Source organism: Asterias amurensis, chromosome 11, assembly GCF_032118995.1.
Source record: "Asterias amurensis chromosome 11, ASM3211899v1".
In the NCBI taxonomy this organism is placed as follows: domain Eukaryota; kingdom Metazoa; phylum Echinodermata; class Asteroidea; order Forcipulatida; family Asteriidae; genus Asterias; species Asterias amurensis.
The window spans coordinates 13,706,531-13,730,477 of NC_092658.1; the positions used below are offsets into that span (position 1 = coordinate 13,706,531).

Here is a 23,947-nt window from a genome sequence, read left to right on the forward strand (position 1 = left end):
TTCTTTCTTTATAGAAATGTGCACCGACATAAAAATTATAGGCATTCTGTATCTGTGTTTTGATTGGTCCAAGCATGGAGCTATACAAAAAGTCCGGGGTGACGTGGTCCGAGGTGACGTGGCTGCTACCACGTCACCTCGGAGACTTGCAGAGACGTCTGCATACGCCCAGATCTAGGTGAAAGGTGTAAATGAACGGGGATTGAGCCTCGTAGTGTGACCTCAGATGTTCGGGCTACCTTTCACCTAGATCCATACGCAGACGACCAAAAGTGCAGCTGCCAAAAAATTCACCTCGGACAAAACACAGATATAGAAAGATTTGCGTCACTGCACTGCATGCTATCCAATGAAAGTACACTGCACCTTTTTTTTAAAGCCCAGGCAAGTTAGCAGTCTAGTCCCATCCCCTTCGTCCATAATGATCGTACCGGAAATTAATGAACTAGACCAGCCAGCCAATGGGGGAGGGTGATCAGAGGCTGCGTATTTTCAAACGTGCAAGTATTTTAAAACATGACGCCATCAATTATGTCCTCTATGCAGTACTATCCAGAGGACATTATTGCATATGCAATAACGTTCGCCGGACGGTTTTGCATATCGTGTCCACCCGGACGCTGCTGCATAATGCAATTGTGTCCGTCCGGACACATGCAGTTGTGTCCGCCCCCGTGCAAAACCTTCCTTGCAGTAAATTAAACGCCCTTGGTCGACGGAACACGTTCGCCATTTTTTTTACAAGCTATTAAGTGCATGCCATGGATGACAAGACAAATGTTCGGCCGTTGGGTATTCGCTGCAATCATAAAATACGTGAATATTCATGCTGCATACACATAAACTGCTCACAAAAAGTAAGGAAACTTTTTTCAATCCAGTATATTTGTTATTATTTAATACTCTCTTTGTATATGGTATATATCATTGCAAAGCTGAACTGTTCCTCTTTAAAATGATACCGTAATTGCAATGATTACATGTTGCTGGACTTGACCACGTTAATGAGAATGAGACAAAGTCACAAATCAAATGTGCCAAAATTAGCAATTTTGTGTTAACGTGTGAACAATCAAATTGACACTGTAATTCAAACAAGCAAGACAACTTACTGATCTTAATCCACTTTATTGAGACAAGAAATTTGGTATAGAGCAAGACAACTTACTGATCTTAATACACTTTATTGATACAAAAAGTTCAGTAACAAGTGGATGATCCAAAGGCGTTGATGACAGCCTGGCACCTTCTTATCATGCTGCACACAAGTCCTGTGATGCGCTGATGATGAGGGATGGCGTTCCATTCTTTATTAAGGAACCTGGTTAGGTCAGCCACAGTTGATGTGTTGGTGGTTCTGGCGTGGACAGCAAGGCCAAGCTGGTCCCACAGATGTTCCATGGGATTCAGGTCTGGACTGTTAGCAGGCCAATCCATCCGGAGCACCCCAACATTTTTCAGGTAGTCAGTCACCAGTCGGGCTCGATGGGGGCGAGGGTTGTCATCTTGAAAGATGGCATTTGGTCCAAGAGTCTGCAAGTATGGGACTGCATTCGGCTGTAGAAAATCGTCTTGCAAATACCCATCAAACAAGGTGTTTTTCATGAGATGAGGGTTTATGTCCGATGAGCTCACTGGTGCAAATCTTTTTGTAAACCATTAATGGTTCTGTAAAGCTTGATCGGTTCGATTATTGAGCATTACCTATTGACCATTCACATAACAACGTTAATTTTGGCACATTTGATTTGTGACTTTGGCTCATTGTTATTCGTGTAGCCAAGTTCAGCAACATGTAATCATTGCAAATGTGGTATCATTTTAAAGAGGAACAGTTCAGCTTTGCATTGATATATACCATATACAAAGAGAGTATTAAATAATAACAAATATACTGGAATGAAAAAAGTTTCCTTACTTTTTGTGAGCAGTTTAGATTCAGTGCACGCACGCTCGCTTACGCGCGCACATACATGTACAGTCCACCGGACGGTTTTTGCATAGCCCCGGACACGATTGCATTAGCAAAAGTGTCCGGAGCGGACAGTATTGCATAGCGGTCACAATTGCATCTGACACCGGTCCAGGTTATTAGCTCGGTTATGAATACCCGATCCACCGAAGAAAAAGCACTGATACAAACACCACAATAAACTATTAATGTATTATTTTATTAAAATAAGTAATACAAGTCGATGTCAGTCACTACGATACCCATGAGTCACTTCGTACCCAAAATATCACACTCAAGTCACTTCGTACCCAAGTTCGTACCTCCATGTGACTCTGACTGGTGCCATTTACACTGACTTGATAACGAGGTGACCGACATTCATACAAATGTACATGAAACCTGAGTGAAACCTACAGCTGCAATATTAATCCACATCACAAACTTGTTTTCGTCAAACAAAAAATAAAGTGAGTAGATTTGAAACTTAAATGGTGGAAATACGACATACACATTTAACATGAAATAAAGTTTTGCGGTAGACAGCTTTCTCTAGAAGACGATCAGAGCATACTGATCGAAACGTCGAGTTGAAACCAACTTTTTTTTTTTAGAACCAACACAACTCGTGAGGAGATTATCATCACATGTACATGTACACTGCAAACTTTTACCATAAAATATTGAGTGTTTTTTCGAGCTTTCATTCGAGCCTGATCCTTTGAGGTATAATGGTTGTTAAGTGCAAAATCAAATTCTAGCAGAACAATTGAATAACCATCTCAATTCTCTCCTTGATACATGTTTAATTTCTCAGAAGTTGAGTATGGTAATCCTATAGACTGCAAATCAAACTACAGTTGGCTCTCATTATAAATAGTACTGTTAGGAAGAGCCTCTGATTATAATGAGTACATTCTGAAGTGATAAATCTTATTTCTGCTTTGTGTCTCTTTGGTTTGCTGTTCTCCAACAACAATGTTCCTGTTTAACAATGTTCCTGAGATGGTTCTGCTGATGAAGAGTACATTCTGAAGTCCTGAATCTCATTACTCTGTGCTTTGTATTTCTCTGTTTTACTGTATTCTTATAACAACTTTCCTGTTATAAAGAGGTAGTTGGCCAGTCACAGCACTGAATTATGAATCACAATATTACACGCTTAAAGTCACCATGGAAGTCACCTAAAGTTGAAACAATAGGCAAATGCTCCTTTAGGTTCGTCACGTCTTTTAGGTACATGCTGGAATTTACTTTGGGGTGGCGTCATGTTTTAGAAAAGAACTTTTCTCTTCATGTCAAATGGTGTATTCCTGATTCTCGAAGCACGACGGCTCGAAGTGTTTGCTGCACAGCGCTGGAAAAGAATTTGTTCGAAACGTACAAACTCACGACTAGGACTTCCATGCACTTGCACGTACGTGTGTTCGATGTTCGATCGGGGCAAAATACGTCACAAAAGGGGTAGGCGGAGTCACCCCAAACATCTTTATTTATTTGTTAAACCTACAATCGTACAAACAATTACTCAAAAAATTATTTAATTGTTCATAAACATATACTCTATAATGTTTGAAGAACAACAATTATATTTCCAGATGACTTTAAGTAAAAGTGCAGTACCTCGACGTCATGTCAGGCAAACACTGGGATTGATACGTAGATCTGCTCACAGATGCTCGAGTTGAAGGGCACCAGACTATCATATTTACATGTCGAATGAAAGACCAGTTCCCGGCAAAACCTCCTTTACTTGAGCTTCAAGAGCCTCGCTTTGGGTTTGAGACAGTTCAGCTTTCCAGCTGCCAGATTGCCCTGAGTAATGGAATAAACAAGTTTAACTCTTTATTTTGCACATTGGTAATTATTCATGACGCTTGGTTCTTTGTTAAATCGAAGTGTTTTACTTGAGAAAATATAATGTTTCTTTCCCCGAAACAATTACCTTAAATACCGCTCTTGATCAATATACTCCGTACCAAAATATGCAAAGCAATTTTATGAAAAATTGCACTAATGACGTCATAGTCATGGGCATGCAGACGTACATGTATAGACAGAATCATTTATAGTGCGCTTTTCAAAAACATGATCAAAGCGTATAAATTAAAGCTAGCTAGCACAAAACGTGTAGGCCTACATAATAGGAAAAAGATAAGTTTTAAGTTTAAATGTAACAACACAACCATGGACACTATTTGGGAGACTGTTCCAAAGTTCAGCAGAAGAACGATGAGAAGGCGTGATTGCCATAAGATGATTTGGACTTGTAAGTGACCTACCTTTCCTCATGAAGGACTGTCCTTCAGGCATCTTGCCACCGTGAATGACTTGGATCAATGTGTCTGGATTGGTCATGGGGTTATTCTTCATGTTCTGAAAGCTACAGTGATCCATTATGGCATCAATGGTCTCATCAGACAAAGACTTCCCAAGGAACTCGCAAATTTTCTCAATAGTTCCTCGAAGGTCCTTTAACAAATGTATAAAAAAAAAAAAAAAAAAACAGTGCATGTTAAAAAGATGTATTAATTGGGATTTTTGTGTGTAAGAATTAAGTATAACAATGTTTGTTGCTTAAAAGAACATTACAGAAATGGTACGACGAAAAAATTACACGGTCTAATGATGATGATAGTAGAAAACAATCAAAACATCCCTTAAAATATTTCGGTCTGAAATGTCATATTTGATGAGAAACAAATAAAACGAATTTCCCGTTTCGAGTTGATCGCGCAGCTTATTCATTTTTGTTGTTAAATCGATGTCATGCAAGTGTAATTGGTTTTGCACAATTTTCTCGTGACCCAGATGGCCGATCGATCTCAAACTAGTTTTTTTCAGTGCAGGCATGGTTAATCACATAAAGTGCCTACACGGCCAGCAATTGTTTTGTAAGCAGAAACCAATTCTATAATGTTCCCTTTAACTGAACAAACATATATATTTATAAAATCAGGGATGTCAAATTGTGAATAATTAAATGTATAAATAAGATTGTGTGTGTTAAAATACGAGTAAGCAGTAATTTGTTAATCAATCGCCCAATAACTTACGAACAATGTGTTTGTTTAGACTTGCCTTCTTTATGTCTTCGAATCGTAGAAATAAAATATGGTCCTCGTTTCGTCTCTCCCAGAAGTACAAGTAGTGCTCCCACCATTTCCCATAAAGCACTGTTCAAGATACAAAGTGGGTTATTCACAACTTTGTACTCGAAATTTACTTTAAATTTCGTTCAGAATTGAAGTACACCCATATCATGTCAGAGCTAACCTGAGCCGAATCTTTAGCCGAAGCCGTGGATTCAAAAAGGGCCTTTGTCTATGGTCCAAAGTAGTCACATGGTCCCAAATGGTCACATGGTTTATATAACTCACGTGTTCCATCCAAGAATTCGTCAAAAACGAAATCAAACGAGAATTTCCCGGGTGGGGTCATCATTGCTCCATGATGAAACAAAGACACCACTACATCTTTAGGATTCCTGATGACGTAGATCAACTTATTTTTCTTCTCCCACACTTGAGGAGGCAGGAGTTGACCTGGGAGATGAGACTTGATAAATCGAGGAGAAGTCGTTGGAAGTTTCGGTAACATTTTAATGGCCCGGGGGATCTGTGAGTGTAATGATTTCAAGGAAAGTAGTGCTGGTTCAGTTAAAGAAACATTACAGAATTGGTAAAAACTAATTCAGATTTACATAAAACTTACACGGTCTAATGATGAGAAAACATCCCTTGAAATATTTCTGTCTTAAATGTAATATTTGACGAGTAATAAATAAGTATAATTTCCCGTTTGAAGTTAATCGCCCAATGAGCGTTTTTTTATTAAAAGATGTTAAAGTATACCAACCAACCGGTTAATACGTTTTTACATGCTAAAAAACTGAGACGAAAATTATTTTCGTGGCATTGTTTTACTCATTTCTCAACTACAGCACCTCAGTAAGTAATAACTTGAAGGGAAGTTTTCTACTATCATTGTCTTCAAACTGTGTAGTTTAATGTAAATTTGTGGGCATTGTGTTTTGTGTTAGAAAAAAGTTCATAGACCCTTTAAGCAAAATGTGTACATTACATGTAATCGTTTTCTCACTACTTTCTCGTTAGACCCAGATATGGCCGATCGATCTCAAAACTTCTACAGGTTTGTCAGTTTATGTACTGTAAATGGTGGATAACACAAAGTGCGTGACACTGCCAGCAACTGTTTTGTTTACACAAAAAGAACAATAATTCTGTATTGTCCCTTGTACATTAGAGGGAAGGTTTATGGTTGGTAATCGCTAACATAATAACATTTTGTTAGAAGACTACAGCTAGCAGCTTGCGTTACATGCAGCATTTTGAAAAACATGTCACTTCTAAGTCATGTGGTTATGTAAAAAGATACAACATGTATCAGTTTTTATCACCCCAAAATTGAATCTGTATTCCTTCTTACTGCATGCGTGGACATTATTTCCTCCGGATTTTCGGCGATATGTCAAAAGCGCGACTACTTTTTGAAATGAAATTTCCGCAGGTTAGTTTAATTGTATATTATCTATAGCTGTAATATAAACACAAAAAGTGGTTTCAAATTACCAAACGTTTTTCAGAGAGAGCCGTTTCTCACAATGTTTTACATAATCAACAGCTCTTTAAAAAAAAAAATCTTCTCATTACCAAGTAAGTTTTTAAGCTAACAATTATTTTGAGTAGCTAATAGTGTCCAGTGCCTTTAATATAATGCATATCTCTGTAATTGTTTTGGAGACTTACTTCATCGTGTACAGCGCCACCAACGGTCATTTCAAGAAACGGCACTCTTTCCAGTGTGTGACTTTTATTGACTTGTGCAATATCGCCGTCATGGAGGATTGCTGACGTTATCTCCTGGGTCCACGTGGTGCCTTTAAATAGAAGATATGCAAATGTGAATTTCCAAACCTATTTTACAACCAAATTGTTGAATTGTTAAAAGGGGCTTTTTAAGCCCGCTCGTTAAAGTGATTAATGCACACATTTATTCAAGTCGAGTCCATATTAGTTTTTATTTCAAACCTCTTCTCAATCTATAACATACACATTTTGTTTAGATAAGTCAAATAATAAGCACAAAAGATGGATGGGAAAGAGTTAATCTGTGTTAACCAAAATAAAGATTAAGCAAAGGCTTGTAGATGACAGTCTAGACAGACAACTAGACAGTCAACGAAAAAACAACAGACCGGGCTGCAATGAGAGAAATTCTATAAAACTAGTAGAGCTAAAGCAAAATGGCTGAGATGACACAGGGGCTGGACTAACTACATCGAAAGAGAGATAAGATATAAATCAGTACCTGCTTTTGGGTAGGTAACGATGAAGATATCATCGTCTCGTATGTGAAACGTCTTCAATTCATCCATTGTGGTCTTAAGGGTATCCAGAGCCAATGGAATCCCTTCGTAGTCATACGTCTCAAACATTCGTATGTCTTCAGGTCTCACCTTGGACATCGACCACACTTTCGGAGAGAAAACATGCAAAAGTTAATTTGTATGCGGAGTTACTTATTATACGAAGTCTTGGAAGATAGTAGTAGGCCTACCACAGGATCGGATGTGACGATAGGGCAAGGAGGTGTAGGGTGACGAAGGGGAGGGGATGGGAGGGGTAAAAATGGTGTGGCAATGAGGTTGGGTGGGGCAAGGAGGTTGTGTGATGAATCGGTATGGGTAAGGGTGTGGCAATGAGGTAGGGTGGGGCAAGGAACTTGGGTGATGAATTGGTATGGGTAAGGGTGTGGCAATGAGGTAGGGTGGGGCAAGGAAGTTGGGTGATGAATTGGTATGGGTAAGGGTGTGGCAATGAGGTAGGGTGGGGCAAGGAAGTTGGGTGATGAATTGGTATGGGTAAGGGTGTGGCAATGAGGTAGGGTGGGGCAAGGAAGTTGGGTGATGAATTGGTATGGGTAAGGGTGTGGCAATGAGGTATGGTGGGGCAAGGAAGTTGGGTGATGAATTGGTATGGGTAAGGGTGTGGCAATGAGGTAGGGTGGGGCAAGGAAGTTTGGTGATGAATTGGTATGGGTAAGGGTGTGGCAATGAGGTTGGGTGGGGCAAGGAAGTTGGGTGATGAATTGGTATGGGTAAGGGTGTGGCAATGAGGTAGGGTGGGACAAGGAAGTTGGGTGATGAAGTGGGGGTAGGGTGGGGGTAATGAGGGGGTAGGTGGGGAGTGAGAGTGGGGCAAGGATGTTGGGTTGGTTGAGGGGATGGGTGAGTAGAATGGTGAGGGTGTGGCAAACAGGTTGGGGTGATGAAGTGGAGTGAGGGGTGAGGCAATGAGGTGGTAGTTTGGCTGGATCCAGCACCTGAAGAGGTGGTTCTATTACTATCCAAATCTAGTCTTTATACAAGGTCTTTATACAGTTAACATTCTCACTTCCCGTGTATTGACGAGTATGAACCCTGAATACAACGCCAACACACATCGGTGCAAGGGGGAAAAATACTAAAGTACGGTTTGCGATGGCAATATTTACTTATACCATTTTAGTCTATAAATGTACCAAGAAATACGTATAATTTCATTCAGTAATTTCACAGGCAAAATGCAAAGTACAAAAATAAGAACGATATGGGGTATTAGCTCAACACACGTCACATTACATGTATAGTGTCTCGCAACCAAATTCTCAAGCAAGTTTCTAGTAAACCAATGTGTTTCAACTTATCACAAGTCTCTAACCTGGTATTATTACTAACATGACATTTCAGCGATCCGGCTGTTGCCTATGCCGAAGCCATAATGTGAATTTGAATCAATACTTACTTTTATCTTGAGGGGAAGCCATTGTTGCTCTTTGGTTGGTGTTTCTCCTGTGTGTGCAAGATCGAGTAGTGAGTGCGACGTGAACCTCTGACAAGTGAGTGCTCGTTATTTGCTCCTATAAGCAGGGTGAATATTCATGCATCGACCTCTGGGTTGACACAACACCTGGTCAGCTTACCGTGCTATTCAAGTTGTGACATACCAAAAGAGTTCCATGTTAAAGCGAATGAATAGACTTGCATGCAGTCAATCCGCACCCACGCGTTATTAAGCCTAAATGTGAGTTTTTTTTTTTTTTTTTGGTATTCCATGCGTGACATCGGTTTGAATATTTAAATTTAATTAGTCCAAAGGGCTTGTGCAATTCAGTCTTTTTCGGCATTATCTGAAAAGTATTGACAGAAATAATGTAGCAGTACATTGAAACGAAGAGCATATCTGTCGTTTTGTATAAAAAAAATCGGTACAACTCAAATTGTAAACAGAGAAATTTGTACGTAAAAAATTGCTTCAAAAAGAAAGAAACCAAGTCACAAAATCACGGCAAATTTTCCCGTTAGGAATGTCGGCAACAGTACATGGATATAATCTTTCATATTCTTCCTGGAAATGTTAAAGGGACACATCGGCTCACACCGTTTACGCAATTTAGGGGTGTAGAATCACAAATAATGTTGTTATACATGGTTGCTGTAAAAAAATCATCAAAATGTCACGTATTTAGCGAAAAATGATTTAAAAAAACCAAAGCGGCCATATAACAAGCTTCCGTTACACGGACTCTTTGAATGTGAATCTTACGTTAGATTTTTCACCATTATTTACATTTTGTAGCGATAATTTGAATACATGATCTTTTTCGTCAATTATTCGTAAATAATTTTGTAAAAAAAAGATTTAAATTTGGTTAAGTAAGTTACTTTTAGACGGCTGAAAGTAAAACTAGCCCGGAAGGTCACGTGATTGTTTGTACCACTTTTTGGTTAGAACAATCACGCGACCTGCGTTTTTGTCTTAAAATGCTCAAAAACGGCTAAATTTGATGATTTCTTTAAGGACTGTTCTTCTTCATTCCTGGAAGACCGTTGAAGTCATATGTTAGTCTATTTTGTAGCCCAAATAGCCCAATTCGGCCGGTGTGTCCCTTTAAAAGCGAGACCGGATCTAGCTAGTCCGGTCAGGATACAGCGATTTCCACCATTAGTCCAAAACTCCCGTTACGAAAAGAATCAACCATTAAACAACATGGTTCTCCTGCACGGTGATTGACTGACGATGACATCATCCATTGATATGGCAGCTTGCTGTTTTTCGTGAGTATGGTGCCCCGACCGCCAAGCCAGTGTTAGTCAATAACGAAAGACCCTGTCTACTTTGAGCTGAATTAGGGTCAGCTCATAGTAGAGCAAGCTGCCATATCAATGGATGATGTCATCGTGGTTGGTTCTCGACCAATACAACTTCACATCTTGTTACCGAGGTATGACAATAATATTCACTTGCCGATGACCGACATAGTTGTTGGTATAGCTCCATAGTTTATACACCAGAAGGATTGTCTTCACTCACGTCGGCTGTTTATGGAACTCTTTGTTTCACTCAGTATGTCACAAGCACACCGTCTATTCGCCTTTGATAGTGGAGCTGCAGTCTAGCTAGAACATCTGACGTCACACTTCGAGGTAGGTTGCCTAGGTCAATCCCCGTCCTGTTCCACCTTTCACCTAGACTGGGCCCCTGTCTTTATCCGCAAGGATACAGGTATACTTGCTATTCAGAACCAGTGATATCATTGGATACGATCTTTTCATTGGATAAACGTGCAATGACGTGAAGCTTTCTGTATCTGTGTTTTGATTGGTCCAAAGTGATGTTTGGCAGCGGCACTTTCGGTCGTCTGCGTATGAGTCTAGGTGAACGGTAGCCTTTTGTCAAGGCATTCGTGGCTTGGACAGCTTTGTAGAGTTGCTTCGTAGAGTGAAGGCTACACCAGCCTATTTTTATTTTATTTTATTTATTTATTTATTTTTTTTGGGGGGGGGGGGGCTGCGTATTTTCAAACGTGTCAGCTGCATAGATATAGAATAGAATAATAATTATTATAATTCTATATCTATGGACAGATGGCGCTAGCAGGCGCGTGTCCGGGTGGGGTGTATTCTTAGCCTTATTAAAACTAGGACATTCGTCGTCACAATCGTTGTACATGGCACCAAGAACATAAGAGGATGTTGCCCCCTGCAGCGCCCCCTTCCATCACTGAAAGCCATCCCAAACCACTGACAAACCTTTTCCCCCTGGTACCCATACCTCGAGACAGTGACTAAACTGTGAATTGGCCACAATGTATTTACAATGATGTAGTTGGTAGGGCGTAAGTGGTAACCGAGTATGAGTTACATTTTAAGTCTGGACCAGTAATAACCTTAACCATTCACATAGTTATGTTAATGACTTCGAAGGTATCCGAGTACAGCTATCTTTAACATAGCTGGATTATGAATCCCGATCTAAAGCATTGATATAAAGCAAATCCGAGTAAAGCTTTGATACAAACACCACAATAAACTATTAATATAATATTTTATTAAAATAGTGATAAGAATCGATGTCGGTCACTTCGATACCCATGAGTCACTTCGTAGCCAGAAAATCATACACAAGTCATTTCGTACTCAAGTTCGTACCTCAATTGTCCGAATCTGACTGGTGCCATTTGAACTGACTTGGGTACGAGGTGACCGATATTCATACAAATGTACATTACATACATCAGATACATACAAAACATTACACATTACACCCGAGTACAACCTACAGCTGCAATATTAATCCACATCACAAACTTGTTTTCGTCAAACAAAAAATTGAGTGAGTAGACTTGAAACTTGCATGGTGGAAAGATGATATACATGTACATGTGCAATAAAGTTTTGCGGTAGACAGCTTTCTCCAGAGGACGATCAGAGCATACTGATCGAAACGTCGAGTTCAAACCAACGGTTCTTTTCAGAACCACCCCAACTCATTTAGATTTTATCATCAAATTTTAAATGGTGTTACCACAAACGTTTACTATAAAATATTGAGTGTTTTTTCGAGCTTTCATCCGAGTCTGATCCTTTGAGGTATAATGGTTGTTAAGTGCAAACCAAATTTTAGCAGAACAATTGAATAACCATCTCAATTCTCTCCTTGATAATCTATCGGTAGTTAATTTATGGTCATACTGCAAATCAAACTACAGTTGGCTTATAAAGAGCACTGTTAAGAGAAGAGGCTCTGCTTATAATGAGTACATTTTGAAGTGGTGAATCTTATTTCTGCTTTGTGTCTCTTTGTTTTGCTGTTCTCCAACAACAATGTTCCTGAGATGGTTCTGCTGATAAAGAGTACATTCTGAAGTCCAGAATCTATTTCTTTGTGCTTTGTATTTCTCTGTTTTGCTGTCTTTCCTGTTATAAAGAGGTAGTTGGCCAGTCCCAGCACTGGATTATGAATCACAATATTACACGCCCCAGTAAAAGTGCAGTACCTCGACGTCATGTCGGGCAAACACTGTGATTGATACGTCGATCTGCTCACAGATACTCGAGTTGAAGGGTACCAGACTATAATATTTACATGTCAAATGAAAGACCAGTTCCCGCCAAAACCTCCTTTACTTGAGCTTCAAGAGCCTCGCTTTGGGTTTGAGACAGTTTAGCTTTCCAGCTGCCAGATTGCCCTGAGTATAACGGAATAAAAGAAGTCTCTTTATTAAAATCTCTTTATTATTTTAATACATACTTATGGCAATGACGCTTGGTTCTTTGTTAAATCACCAACAAAAAAAGTTTTACCTGAACTACCACTGTTTACCAGGAGCTCCGAAAATATGTAAAGCAATTTTATGAAACCCATAATATTATTTCTTGTGGTTATTATTTGCACATGCAATTAATGGTTTTATCCGTATACTGCTGTGGTTACACCAACTTTCACAGTTCTGCTTTTTGTCATAAAATCTTAACTGTTATTGTTTTTAATGTGGAGCTGGCCAACTGATGTAATTGCCTTTTTAGGATGAATACATTTTTTTTAGTTGAATGAATTGAGCTAGTCATGGGCAGACGTAAAAACCTACCTTTCCTCATGAAGGACTGTCCTTCAGGCATCTTGCCACCGTGAATGATTTGAATCAATGTGTCTGGATTGGTCATGGGGTTATTCTTCATATTCTGAAAGCTACAGTGATCCATTATGGCATCAATGGTCTCATCAGAAAAAGACTTCCCAAGGAACTCACTGATTTTCAAAACAGTCCCTCGGAGATCCTTAAAACAAAAAATGCAAAATAAAAAAAACATCATGCATGTTAAAAAGATGTATTTGTCTGGGGTTTTTTGGTAAGAAGTATACAAATGTTGGTTGCTTTACTGAACAAATATATTTACGAAATCAGGTTTGTAAAATTGCAAATAATAAAATGTATATATACAATTTTCAGTGAAGGAGATTTGTAAATAATAATTTGTTAATCAATAATTGCCCAAATTATTTATATGAAATAGGTGTTTGGTTAGACTTGCCTTCTTCATGTCTTCGAATCGTAGAAATAAGATGTGGTCCTCGTTTCGTCTCTCCCAGAAGTACAAATAGTGCTCCCACCATTTCCCATAAGGCACTGTTCAAGATACAAAGTGGGTTATTCATAACTTTGTACTCGAAATTTACTTTAAATTTCGTCGTTCAGAATGTACACCCATATCACGTCAGAGCTAAACGTGCAGCATGAGACGTAACCAGTATTTTGTGAATAGCAATTAATACAGGAAATTACGTAAAAGCGGGAGATTTAAAGGCAGTGGACACTATTGGTAATTACTCAAAATAATTATTGGCATAAAACCTTTCTTGGTGACGAGTGATGGGGAGAGGTTGATGGTATAAAACATTGTGAGAAACGGCTCCCTCTGAAGTTCCATAGTTTCCGAGAAAGAAGTAATTTTCCACGAATTTGATTTCGAGACCTCAAATTTAGGGCTTGAGGTCTTGAAATCAACCATCTAAACGCACACAACTTCGTGTGACAATGGTGTTTTTTCTTTCCTTATTATCTCGCAACTTCGATGACCGATTGAGCTCAAACTTTCACAGGTTTGTTATTTTATGCATATGTTGAGATACAATAACTGCGAAGGCTAGTCTTTGACAATTACCAATAGTGTCCACTGCCTTTAAAACACTGTAATTACACAAAAAGAAAAAAAATATTTCCCGCTAATGGAAGAGAGAGAGAGATAGGAATAGTGTGCCTCAATATGAACTCTGTGGTTAGAGTGCACTACTTGCAATTGCAAGGTTATGGGTTCGGATCCCCTAATCAAACCGTTGATTTCACGATGATTGGACTAGGTATTGTTTTCTAATAAATTATTACTAAATCACATTATTCTTGATTTGTGCAACTCATAATCATATATAGATATTTAGAAAACCAATGTTTGTATGAGAGAGATTGGCTGTTGCCAGCTTGGCGTTTATATCCTTGTGGCAGTTTGCCGGGTTCCCTTCACGGGAAGATCATCTAAACGAACAAAAAAACAAAGAAAGGCACAAACAAACAAACCAATTAACACCCCCAAAAAGGTCTATTGCAGTCACAAGGTCTGTGATATCGATTTATCACGTGGTCTATGGCCTGGAGTATCACATAATGTTGTCACATGGTTTGAAGGGAAGCTACACGTTTGGTAATTACTCAAAACAAATATTAACTTAAATACTGTCTTGGTAACGAGCATTGGAGAGCTGTTGGTAGTATAAAACATTGTAGGAAACGACTCCCTCTGAAGTAACGTAGTTCTTGAGAAAGAGGTAATTTCTCACTAAAATAATAAAAGACTTCTAAGCCAGAAGTCTTTTATTCCATCTGAAACCACACAAATTCGTCCAACAAGGGTGTTTTTTCTCATCATTTTCTCGCAACTTCGATGACCAATTTAGCTCAAATTTTCACAGGCTTGTTTATTGCTTTGGTTGGGGGTAGACCTGCACCAAGTGAGAAGACTAGCTGGTCTTTGACAATTACCAAACGTGTACCTTCCCTTTAATAACTCACGTGTTCCATCCAAGAACCCGTCAAAAACGAAATCAAACGAGAATTTCCCGGGTGGGGTCATCAGCGCTCCATGATGAAACAAAGACACCACTACATCTTTAGGATTCCTGATGACGTAGATCATCTTAATCTTCTTCTCCCACACTTGAGGAGGCAGGAGTTGACCTGGGAGATGAGACTTGATAAACCGAGGAGAAGTCGTTGGAAGTTTCGGTAACATTTGAACGGCCCGGGGGATCTATGTAGAGAAACATTTATGAATTGGTAAGAACTAAACTCATATAAGATCACATAATTTACAAAAAAACACGGTCTAATGGTGATGACTGGAAAAAATCCTTTGAAATGTTTTTTGTCTGAAATGTTATAACATGACATTTCAGACAGAAATATTACTGGATGAGAAATATATGAAACTAATTTCCCATTTTGAGTTGATTGCTCAGTGGGCGTTTTATTGACGATGTAAAACGATACCAGTTTTTATCCCCAAAAGTTTGAATCTGTAATTCTATATTGTAGTGATTATTTTTAATCTGAGTACATAATCTCTCCGGATTTTCGGCGATATGTCAAAAGCGCGCCCACTTTTTGAACCGAAATTTTCGCTGGATAGTTTCACTGCATATCATATCTACAACTATAATATAAACAAAGAGTGGTTTTCAAATTACCAAATGTCATTCAGAGGGAACCGTTTCTCACAATGTTGTATACAATCAATAGCTCTTAATTTTTCTCATAGTAACCATTGTGTCCAGTTTCTTTGATATAATGCACTTCTCTGTAATTGTTTTGGAGACTTACGTCATCATAAACAGCGCCACCAACGGTCATTTCAATAAACGGCACTCTTTGCATGGTGTGTCTTTTATTGACTTGTGCAATATCACCGTCATGGAGGATTGCTGACGTTATCTCCTGGGTCCACGTGGTTCCTTTAAATACAAGATATTCAAATGCGAAGTTTCAAACCGATATTTTTATCAAGATGGTTGAATTATTAAAAGGAACCTTTGTGATTAAGGTACAAATTTATTTTAATAAATTTATTTTAAAAATTCAAGTCAAGTCAACATTTATTTCATACTATATCTAATAAAATTCAAAATGTATACAACATTATAGATAAGTGAAGTAGTAAGCACAGAAGACCAGCATTTACATCAGCGCCTTTTGCCAAAGGTTACAAAGTGCCTACAGAAGATGCAACATGCTTTACTAAGGTAGGCTGTCAAATTTAGTCAAGGATTGTAGAAGACAGCTTATAGACAGACAAACTACCAACATAGAGACAAGACACAAACAGGTAACGAAGAAATGTGTAGGCCTATAAACTATAAAGCACGCATTCACATTGGAGCTGGACTGACTATAAATAGAAGAGAGCTATACAATATAAAGTGGTACCTGCTTTGGGATAGGTAACGATGAAGACATCATCGTCTCGTATGTGAAACGTCTTCAGCTCATCCATTGTCGTCTTAAGGGTATCCAGAGCCAATGGAATCCCTTCGTAGTCATACGTCTCAAACACCCGTACGTCTTCAGGTCTCACCTTGGACATAATCGACCGCACTTTCGGAAAGAAAACAAGCACAGATTAATTTGTTTTCAGAGAGTAACTCATTATTTGAAGTCTTAAGAATGAAAGACTGGCCTACCACAAGGGTCGGGTGTGGTGAAGGGGCAAGGAGGTGTATAGGGTGACGAAGGGGAGGGGATGGGAGGGGTAAGGGTGTGGCAATGAGGTTGGGTTGGGCAAGGAGTTGGGTGATGAAGTGGGGGTATATGGGGGGGGGGTAAGGAGGTAGTAGGTGGGGGAGTGAGAGTGTGACAAGGATGTTGGGCTGGTTTAGTGGAGGAGGAGAAAGGGAAATGGTGAGGGTGTGGCAAACAGGTTGGGTGATGAAGTGGAGGGAGGGGTGGCAATTGGGGGTGGTAATTTGGGGATCCAGCACATGGAGATGTTGTTTTATTACTATCCAAATCTAGTCTTTACAGAACTAGGTCTTTATATACAGTTAACATCATCACGAGCAAGCCCCGAATCCCAAGCTCCATGCATATACTCACTTCTCCATCCAAAATATAGCTCAGCGACAGAAAACATGTATCCGGACAGTGTCTGTCCCATCTTGCTGTATCTTTAGTTACCAGGATTGGAACAACTTGAAGATTCTTCTTTATGTCATACGGAAATGTCAGTCATGCTTAATCGTTCATCATCTAAAAAACAAAATGTAGAAGTGAAAAAGTGCAACAAGTACATAGTTCGCAGTTAAAAAACTTGATCACCTAACGTTCAAAACATGTACAGTGTACCTTGAATACCCATACAATGCAAATAATAAACAGAGGTTATCATAGCGTTCCGTGCTGAATATAGGTCAAGCATGGACAGCACCTACCATTGACTCCGATCTGCCCCCCCCCCCCTCAAATGTGACTCAGCAAAACTGTTGTATCTAATGCATATACATGTATGAAGGTAGAATAGATATACCTCCATGCTTTAGGTAAATATAACATTAGTGAACTCACCTTTGCCCTACCTTTTAAAACTGCTCTGTATGCAAGTTATCAGCTGTCTTTCGCTGAAATCCAGATATTACACGGCTTGAAGAGGTGAGATCCACTAAGCCCCGCCCATTCGTCAACAAAGGTTTATTTTGGGGGATTGCATCATTGTAAACATCCCCATTGTCATGAGCCGCCGGTTCGCGTCCCGGGAGCAACGAAGCGTGAGACCGCGGAGCAAACAAAACGGCCTCGAGGTTAAATTCGGTTACAACGAACTTTTCCCTTCATTGCGGACCATCGAGGAATGCGTGTTGTTTTAACATTTTTAAAGGCACTGGACAAAATTTATAACTCTCAAAATAATTGTTAGCTTAAAAACTTACTTGCTAACGAGCAAAGTAGGCCTAAGCAAAAGAGAGCTGTTGATAATATAAAACATTGTGAACACGGCTCCCTCTGAAGTCACACAAAGCTGTGCAACAAAGGTGGGGTTTCGATGACCAATTGAGCAAATATTTTCACAAGGTTGTGAATTTAATACGTTAGGATACACCAAGTGAGAATACTACAAACGTGTGCAGTGTATTTAGCCTTAAAAGAAACTGGCTATGGTCGAAACGTCAGGCTTTTCAGCGTTTATGTCTAAAAGTAAAAATGACAAATGACAAAGACGATTGATAATCAGAAAGGCAACTCATGTATCATTATTTCGCCCGTTGTTGCAGGCTTGAGTTCTTGTAATATATTATGTTTGAAATATCTGGCCTGTATGCTTCGTTTTTGAAAGGGCATCCTCTCCTTGGTAAAAAAACCAAAACAAAACACTTCTACTGGAGCATCTCAAGGGCACCAAGGCTTTGGCAGGGGCATGGAGGTAATCGCCTCCGTGAAGTATCAGGCCTGTCAGAGACTCTGAACCCAGTGGATGCTTCATTGACAACAGCATCAAGCAAAAGAGACCAGCATTCTCCTGGATACGATCAGCAGAGCATCTTGTTGTGTCTTCACTATTACGCAAGGATATTTCACGGAACCCCTGAAATATTTCATTCCACATAAAACTGAACGTCTGCAAGGACATTTTCATTTTTCCTCAACGGTAAATATGATATGGGTTCAAATAAAAACTAGGCCCACCAGAAATCCAACTGTAAACATGCCACATTATAATTACCGTATAACCATGGAGGTATAACTGATTTACTCAGTAATTCCTTTCGCATTTGAAAACAGTTATTTGACATTATAATGATTTAACATCTAAAGGCATATTTTTGTAAACGCCGCATGCTCAAACTGTTTTTGTTTTTGTTTATTATAAGACGCTATTAATCATTCTATGTTGACACACCTCATATGGGTAAATACACCTTATTGCAGGTGAGCCAGTCACAAAGCAACGAGGCTATCGCCAAAACAGTGGCATGGAAAGAAACCACACATTCTCATTGGAGAGGCAAGAGGGGACACATACCCACATTTTGAACTGGGGTGGCGTACTACTTATATAATCTCAGACCATTCCTCCAATCTCAAAAAGAAGTAGGACAGCCCGCCCCCTTCTCAGACGGTTAGACCAACACCCACGCCCCCCCCCCTCAGACGGTTACGCCAACACTCCCCCCCCCCCCCCCACCCTCAGACGGTTACGCCAACACACACCCCCCCCCCCCCCGCCCCAGACGGTTACACCAACACACCAGAGTCTGTCATTAAACGCTATTGTTAAACAATCTAAGTGGATGATGGATTTTGATTTGTTTTTCTTCTAATCCTTGGAATAATCATAGCAAGATAAGATAATTCCAATGTGTATTTCTTTTAAAGAATAAAGCAATACTGACATACCTGTATAAACCATAGGACTCCAGAGCGAATGTACTTGCGGGAAGAATAATCCCTGTACTCACACTATACCAAGCGTCTTATAATTATTTCATTTTTGGGGATAACAAGTGGTATCTTTTTCTATAAACATAGTACCTCAAGGATTAATTTTTCTCTAAATGCATTATACCATTCAAAGTTGGCACGGTTGTTTTGATTGCCGATAATTTTCAGAGTCATTACCAAACGTATACGGACCATTTCACTTGCAATACAACCTAACTTATACAATAATAGACGTCACATAAATTATATTGATACATTATAACAAGTACATTTTGTACATGTAACTCATGTATGGAGGCAAATACTAGTTTATTTCATTTCAAAAGTAATATACATCAAGTGTATTATTGGATCCTCAGAAAAGCAACTCTAAGCATACAGAACCATCAGTACCAAGGTAATCTCGGGGAATTTTATCCTAAATTCAAACACTGAAAAAGGGAACATTAACAATTGCATGAGCTTTCGTAGCAACAACTACTTTATCAGATGCAATGAAGCGGACATCCACCCGAGTAATTTGTCCAGGTAAAAATGTCTATGATTTTGTTTACTATTTTTTTCACAGAACTCGGGGAAGTACCAGGTATACAGTGCTAACATCGGTGTACATGGGTAAAACCTTAAAAACCGAAATTAACCATCTTTATCCCGATTGTCAAAGACCAGTGTTCGCACTTTGTGTATCCCATCATAAGCATAACATAACAAGCCAGTGAAAATTTGGGCTCAATTGGTCATCGAAGTTGCAAGAAAATGATGAAAGAATAAAACAACCTTGTTGGTTGAATTGGTGTGCTTTCAGCTAGGAATAAAACACTTCTAGCTAGAAGTCTTTTAATATTTTAGTGAGAAATTTCCTCTTTCTCAAAAACTACATTACTTCAGAGGGAGTCGTTTCCCACAATGTTTAATACTATCAACAGTTCTCCAATACTTGTTACCAAGTTAAAGCCATTATACACTTACGGGACAGAAAAACCCCCCAAAAAGTTCACAAATTTACATATAACTTACAGGGTTTACAGAAGGTAAAGGTCAAAGACTTCTCATGAAATATTATTCCATGAAATGCTTTACTTTTTGAGAAAACATTGAAACAATTATCAATTCTCGACACTGAGAATTACGGATTTATAGTAAACACATGTCATGACACGGCGAAACATGCGGAAACAAGGGTGGCTTTTCCCGTTATTTTCTCTCGACTCCGATGACCGATTGAGGCTAAATTTTCACAGGTTTGTTATTTTATATAGAAGTTGTGATACACAAAGTGTGGGCATTAGACAATACTGTTTGCCGAAGGTGTCCAATGGCTTTAATATTTGTTTTGATTGAGTAATTACCAAACGTGTACCTTCCCTTTAACTTCTATTAAGAGAAAAAATCCCACAACAAAATGTATCTACATGTATTCCCTGTAGTGAGACATGAGGATGAGGAGGTATCTCTGAAAATTTCTTAACCTCAATACTCTTTTATGTGGGATTTATAAAAATATTTTTACAAATAATCACTTGAAGGATGCAGAAGGTTGCCTGCTGCTCGATTTTTCTTCTTGACAACCAATGTAGTAACAATACGCTGCTAAAACTCCATGTAAATTCTCAAGTGTTGAACTATCCAGGATTTGTCTAACAGCTCAATGGATTCTTAACCATTCTGCTTCCATGTCGAGCTGAATTACAAAGGTTTTTTAAATCCAAAATCCAAGGTAGTGACCGAAGTTGGAATGTTCTAAATTTTCAAGTCGCCTTCTGTCGTGAAATGACATCACCTCTTCTTGAAGCCGTACTTCTTTCTCTCGTAGAACAAGTCTGTCTTGGAGCTGCCGAGATTGACAATCTTGGGGCACCCATCTCTCTAAAGGAAATAAAGAGAAAAGGCAAAGAAAATTAGTTACAAATTTAAAACGGCCCTTCTTGAAAAGGAAAGTTTTTGGTTCTCAAGTTTGAGAAAGTAACTATGACTAATAAACACTCGACCCCAAGTCCAACGGCAATTTGTAATGAACCTGTAGTTTCGCAATGGTCATACCCAAACATACCATCATTAGAAAAAGAAAGTTTGGATCTTCCCAATGAAAGTACAATAAAAGAAGGTTGCTATAAATCAATCCCTCAATTGGAGTTGAACACACTGAGGAAAAATAGACAAAGAAGTTTAACACTGAGGAAAAATAGACAAAGAACTTATTAAGCTGAAAAACAATAACTTCAAAGTTGAAGGAGATATATGAGCTTGTCAAAATGCCAAAAATGGTTTATGAACAAACACCTTTCTGTTGTGTAAGAATGTGTACTTCACGCTTGAGTGGTCAAACATTGCAGTCACAAGTGGTTGTTTATGTCCACGAAATGGTTAAACAACGAAAGGGTTAAACAATAAACACTTTGAGGGATTCAATTTCTAACTTACATCTTTTTCTTGAATGGTACATTCTTTGCAGTAGTAAGCATCAGATACTCCGGGCCCTCCACAGATGACACAACGTCCTTGGTACGAGCCATAGTTACACTCATCACATATGCGCACTAAGGTACACGGACGCACATACGAGTCACAAATCACACATTTGCCGTCACATTTCTCGCAAAGTCTACCAATAGCTGTAATAAAGAGAATTTTAAGTAACTGTTAGATTATAATTAAACATCAAATTTTGATGTTTTGATTCAAAACATCATTTATATACTGCCATCAAAGAAATTTTTAAACTAACGCCTGGTCCACACTGCCATCTGGCTGTAAATGGCAACTATGAAGTGAGCCATAACACTACAGCCAAACAAGTTGCAAATTGATGAAAATGGCCTTGGCTTGTCTTTTGTGTTATGACTTATGACTTATGTTAAATGCGGTTTAAATTACAGCTGTCTGTTATTCTTTCCTACAACTATATGCCCAAACAAAAGTTGGTATTTGATTGAATTTCCTATCTATACTAATCCTATCCAAAAAATATTGAAATATAATAAGCCTATTCGGAATTGCAGCTGCGCATGTCTGTTACATACTGCTGCCAATGCAATTTGTCTATCTCCCGTGACCGTTTGAATGCCAGAAAGACAAATTGCGTTGTCAGCAGTAACAGACATGCGCAGCTGCAATTCCGTATAGGATTATTTAGTACGTACTCCATTTCAAAAGTAAACTGAACAGGCCTGTCGAATCGGCCATTTTTGCCAAAGTTTTACTTTATTTTACTTTGAGTTCAAATAGTCTGTTTGACATTTGGCTTTTCTTAAATCAACTCAGAGTTTGAATTTGTCAATATAGAACACAGATCTTTCAATGTCAATACTACGTGCCCTCCAACACCCCAAACGCAACACACACCGCACACACACAAACGAATGCCCATACCCAAACATTGTCCGAAAACTGGGCACAGCCTAAATCTAACAACACACACAAAGGCTGTTTGAATTCGGCATCAACTGAATACTGATCTTAACAAGTGGCTAGATCCGATGGTCTAATAAAGTTCTACTTCAAAGAGGAGTATAGCTTCAGTGCTTAAAAAGACTTACCAACTCCTGCTTGCTTTCTACAGAAAATCAAATCGGGATGATGCTTCGCCATGTCGGATTTTGGAAAAACGCTGGTAAAACGTTTTATGTACCGCCCTCTTGCGATAGTTACTGGTCAGGGAGCGCTTCTTTGTTTATTCGCTAGCCTCGATCGGGTCGCTGTAGCGAGCTCTATAATTATAGTGATTATTTTACACTTATGTGGATTTCCTGTTTCTTTCGCCTTGCTTGAACTTTCCATTTAATGCACATATGACTTTCAGGTAAACAGAAAGGTTCAAAGTAAAGTAAGGTCCCAAAACATCTGGAATAAAATTTAAGGCTACAAAAAACAATTAGCCTTCGGCGATGAGAAACAAAAATGATTCAATACTTCTCGATCTAGTTTCTGCATAGCAAAAAATATAAGCAGGATTCCAGAATCAAATGTGTGCATATGCAAAGCTCTCAACATCTGCATATTTCAATCAGGGAGATCTTGTACAACAATCAGCAGGGAGATATCAATAATTACACTCAAAATAACTAAGGGTCAACATTTCCATGAATCAGGGAGATTTTCCAAATTTGTTCATCAGCAGAAGCTGGAGACTGGATTACTTTTCAGCAGGGACTTTTCTAAAAAAAAAAAGGCAAAGCCACTGCATATGTGACATACCAATTTGGGCGGTACCCTTCATTTTCCCGGCCGGTAGTAAATTCTACCCCTTCGATATTTGATGGTTACTTATTTCACGTCAGCTCCGGTGTCAGATGCAATTGTGTCCGCCATGCAATACTGTCCGCTCCGGACACTTTTACATATGCAATCGTGTCCGGGGCTATGCAAAAACCGTCTGGCGGACATGACTGTAAATGTAGGTGCGCGCGTAAGCGAGCGTGCATGCAGCATGAATATTCACGTATTTTATGGTTGCAGCGAATACCCAACGGCCGAACATTTCTCATGTCATTCATGACATGCACTTAAAATGATGGCGAACGTGTTCCGTCGACCAAGGGCGTTTAATTTACTGCAAGGACGGTTTTGCACGGGGCGGACACAACTGCATATGCAAATGTTCTGGGCGGATACAATTGCATTATGCAGCAGCGTCCGGGCGGACACGATTACATATGCAAAACCGTATGCATA

The 23,947-nt window shown here is 39.1% G+C and overlaps 3 protein-coding genes across 5 annotated transcripts; all 3 read right to left on the reverse strand.

The window, feature by feature from the left end:
• Nucleotides 1-1,958: 1,958 nt before the first annotated feature.
• LOC139944334 (sulfotransferase 1E1-like) lies at nt 1,959-8,852 on the reverse strand. Its single transcript, XM_071941330.1, has 7 exons — nt 8,758-8,852; nt 7,283-7,447; nt 6,721-6,851; nt 5,332-5,569; nt 5,033-5,127; nt 4,234-4,423; nt 1,959-3,766 (listed from the first exon to the last, which is right to left on the reverse strand). Exons 1-7 carry the CDS (start codon nt 8,777-8,779, stop codon nt 3,660-3,662), a joined length of 948 nt encoding a protein of 315 aa, XP_071797431.1. The 5' UTR covers nt 8,780-8,852; the 3' UTR covers nt 1,959-3,659.
• A 2,469-nt stretch (nt 8,853-11,321) lies between these two features.
• LOC139944333 (sulfotransferase 1E1-like) lies at nt 11,322-17,502 on the reverse strand. Of its 3 annotated transcripts, none has more exons than XM_071941327.1 (8): nt 17,405-17,502; nt 16,937-17,089; nt 16,271-16,438; nt 15,668-15,798; nt 14,861-15,098; nt 13,329-13,423; nt 12,884-13,073; nt 11,322-12,484 (listed from the first exon to the last, which is right to left on the reverse strand). In XM_071941327.1, the coding sequence occupies exons 2-8, from the start codon at nt 16,995-16,997 to the stop codon at nt 12,378-12,380; spliced, it is 990 nt and encodes a 329-aa protein (XP_071797428.1). In that variant the 5' UTR covers nt 16,998-17,089; nt 17,405-17,502; the 3' UTR covers nt 11,322-12,377. The 3 variants fall into 3 exon arrangements, with proteins under 3 accessions (XP_071797428.1, XP_071797430.1, XP_071797429.1); XM_071941329.1 differs by having other exon boundaries at nt 17,416-17,490; XM_071941328.1 differs by lacking the exon at nt 17,405-17,502 and having other exon boundaries at nt 16,937-17,176.
• A 1,947-nt stretch (nt 17,503-19,449) lies between these two features.
• LOC139943997 (PHD finger-like domain-containing protein 5A) lies at nt 19,450-22,892 on the reverse strand. Its single transcript, XM_071940924.1, has 3 exons — nt 22,813-22,892; nt 21,698-21,888; nt 19,450-21,142 (listed from the first exon to the last, which is right to left on the reverse strand). The coding sequence occupies exons 1-3, from the start codon at nt 22,862-22,864 to the stop codon at nt 21,053-21,055; spliced, it is 333 nt and encodes a 110-aa protein (XP_071797025.1). The 5' UTR covers nt 22,865-22,892; the 3' UTR covers nt 19,450-21,052.
• Nucleotides 22,893-23,947: the final 1,055 nt, after the last annotated feature.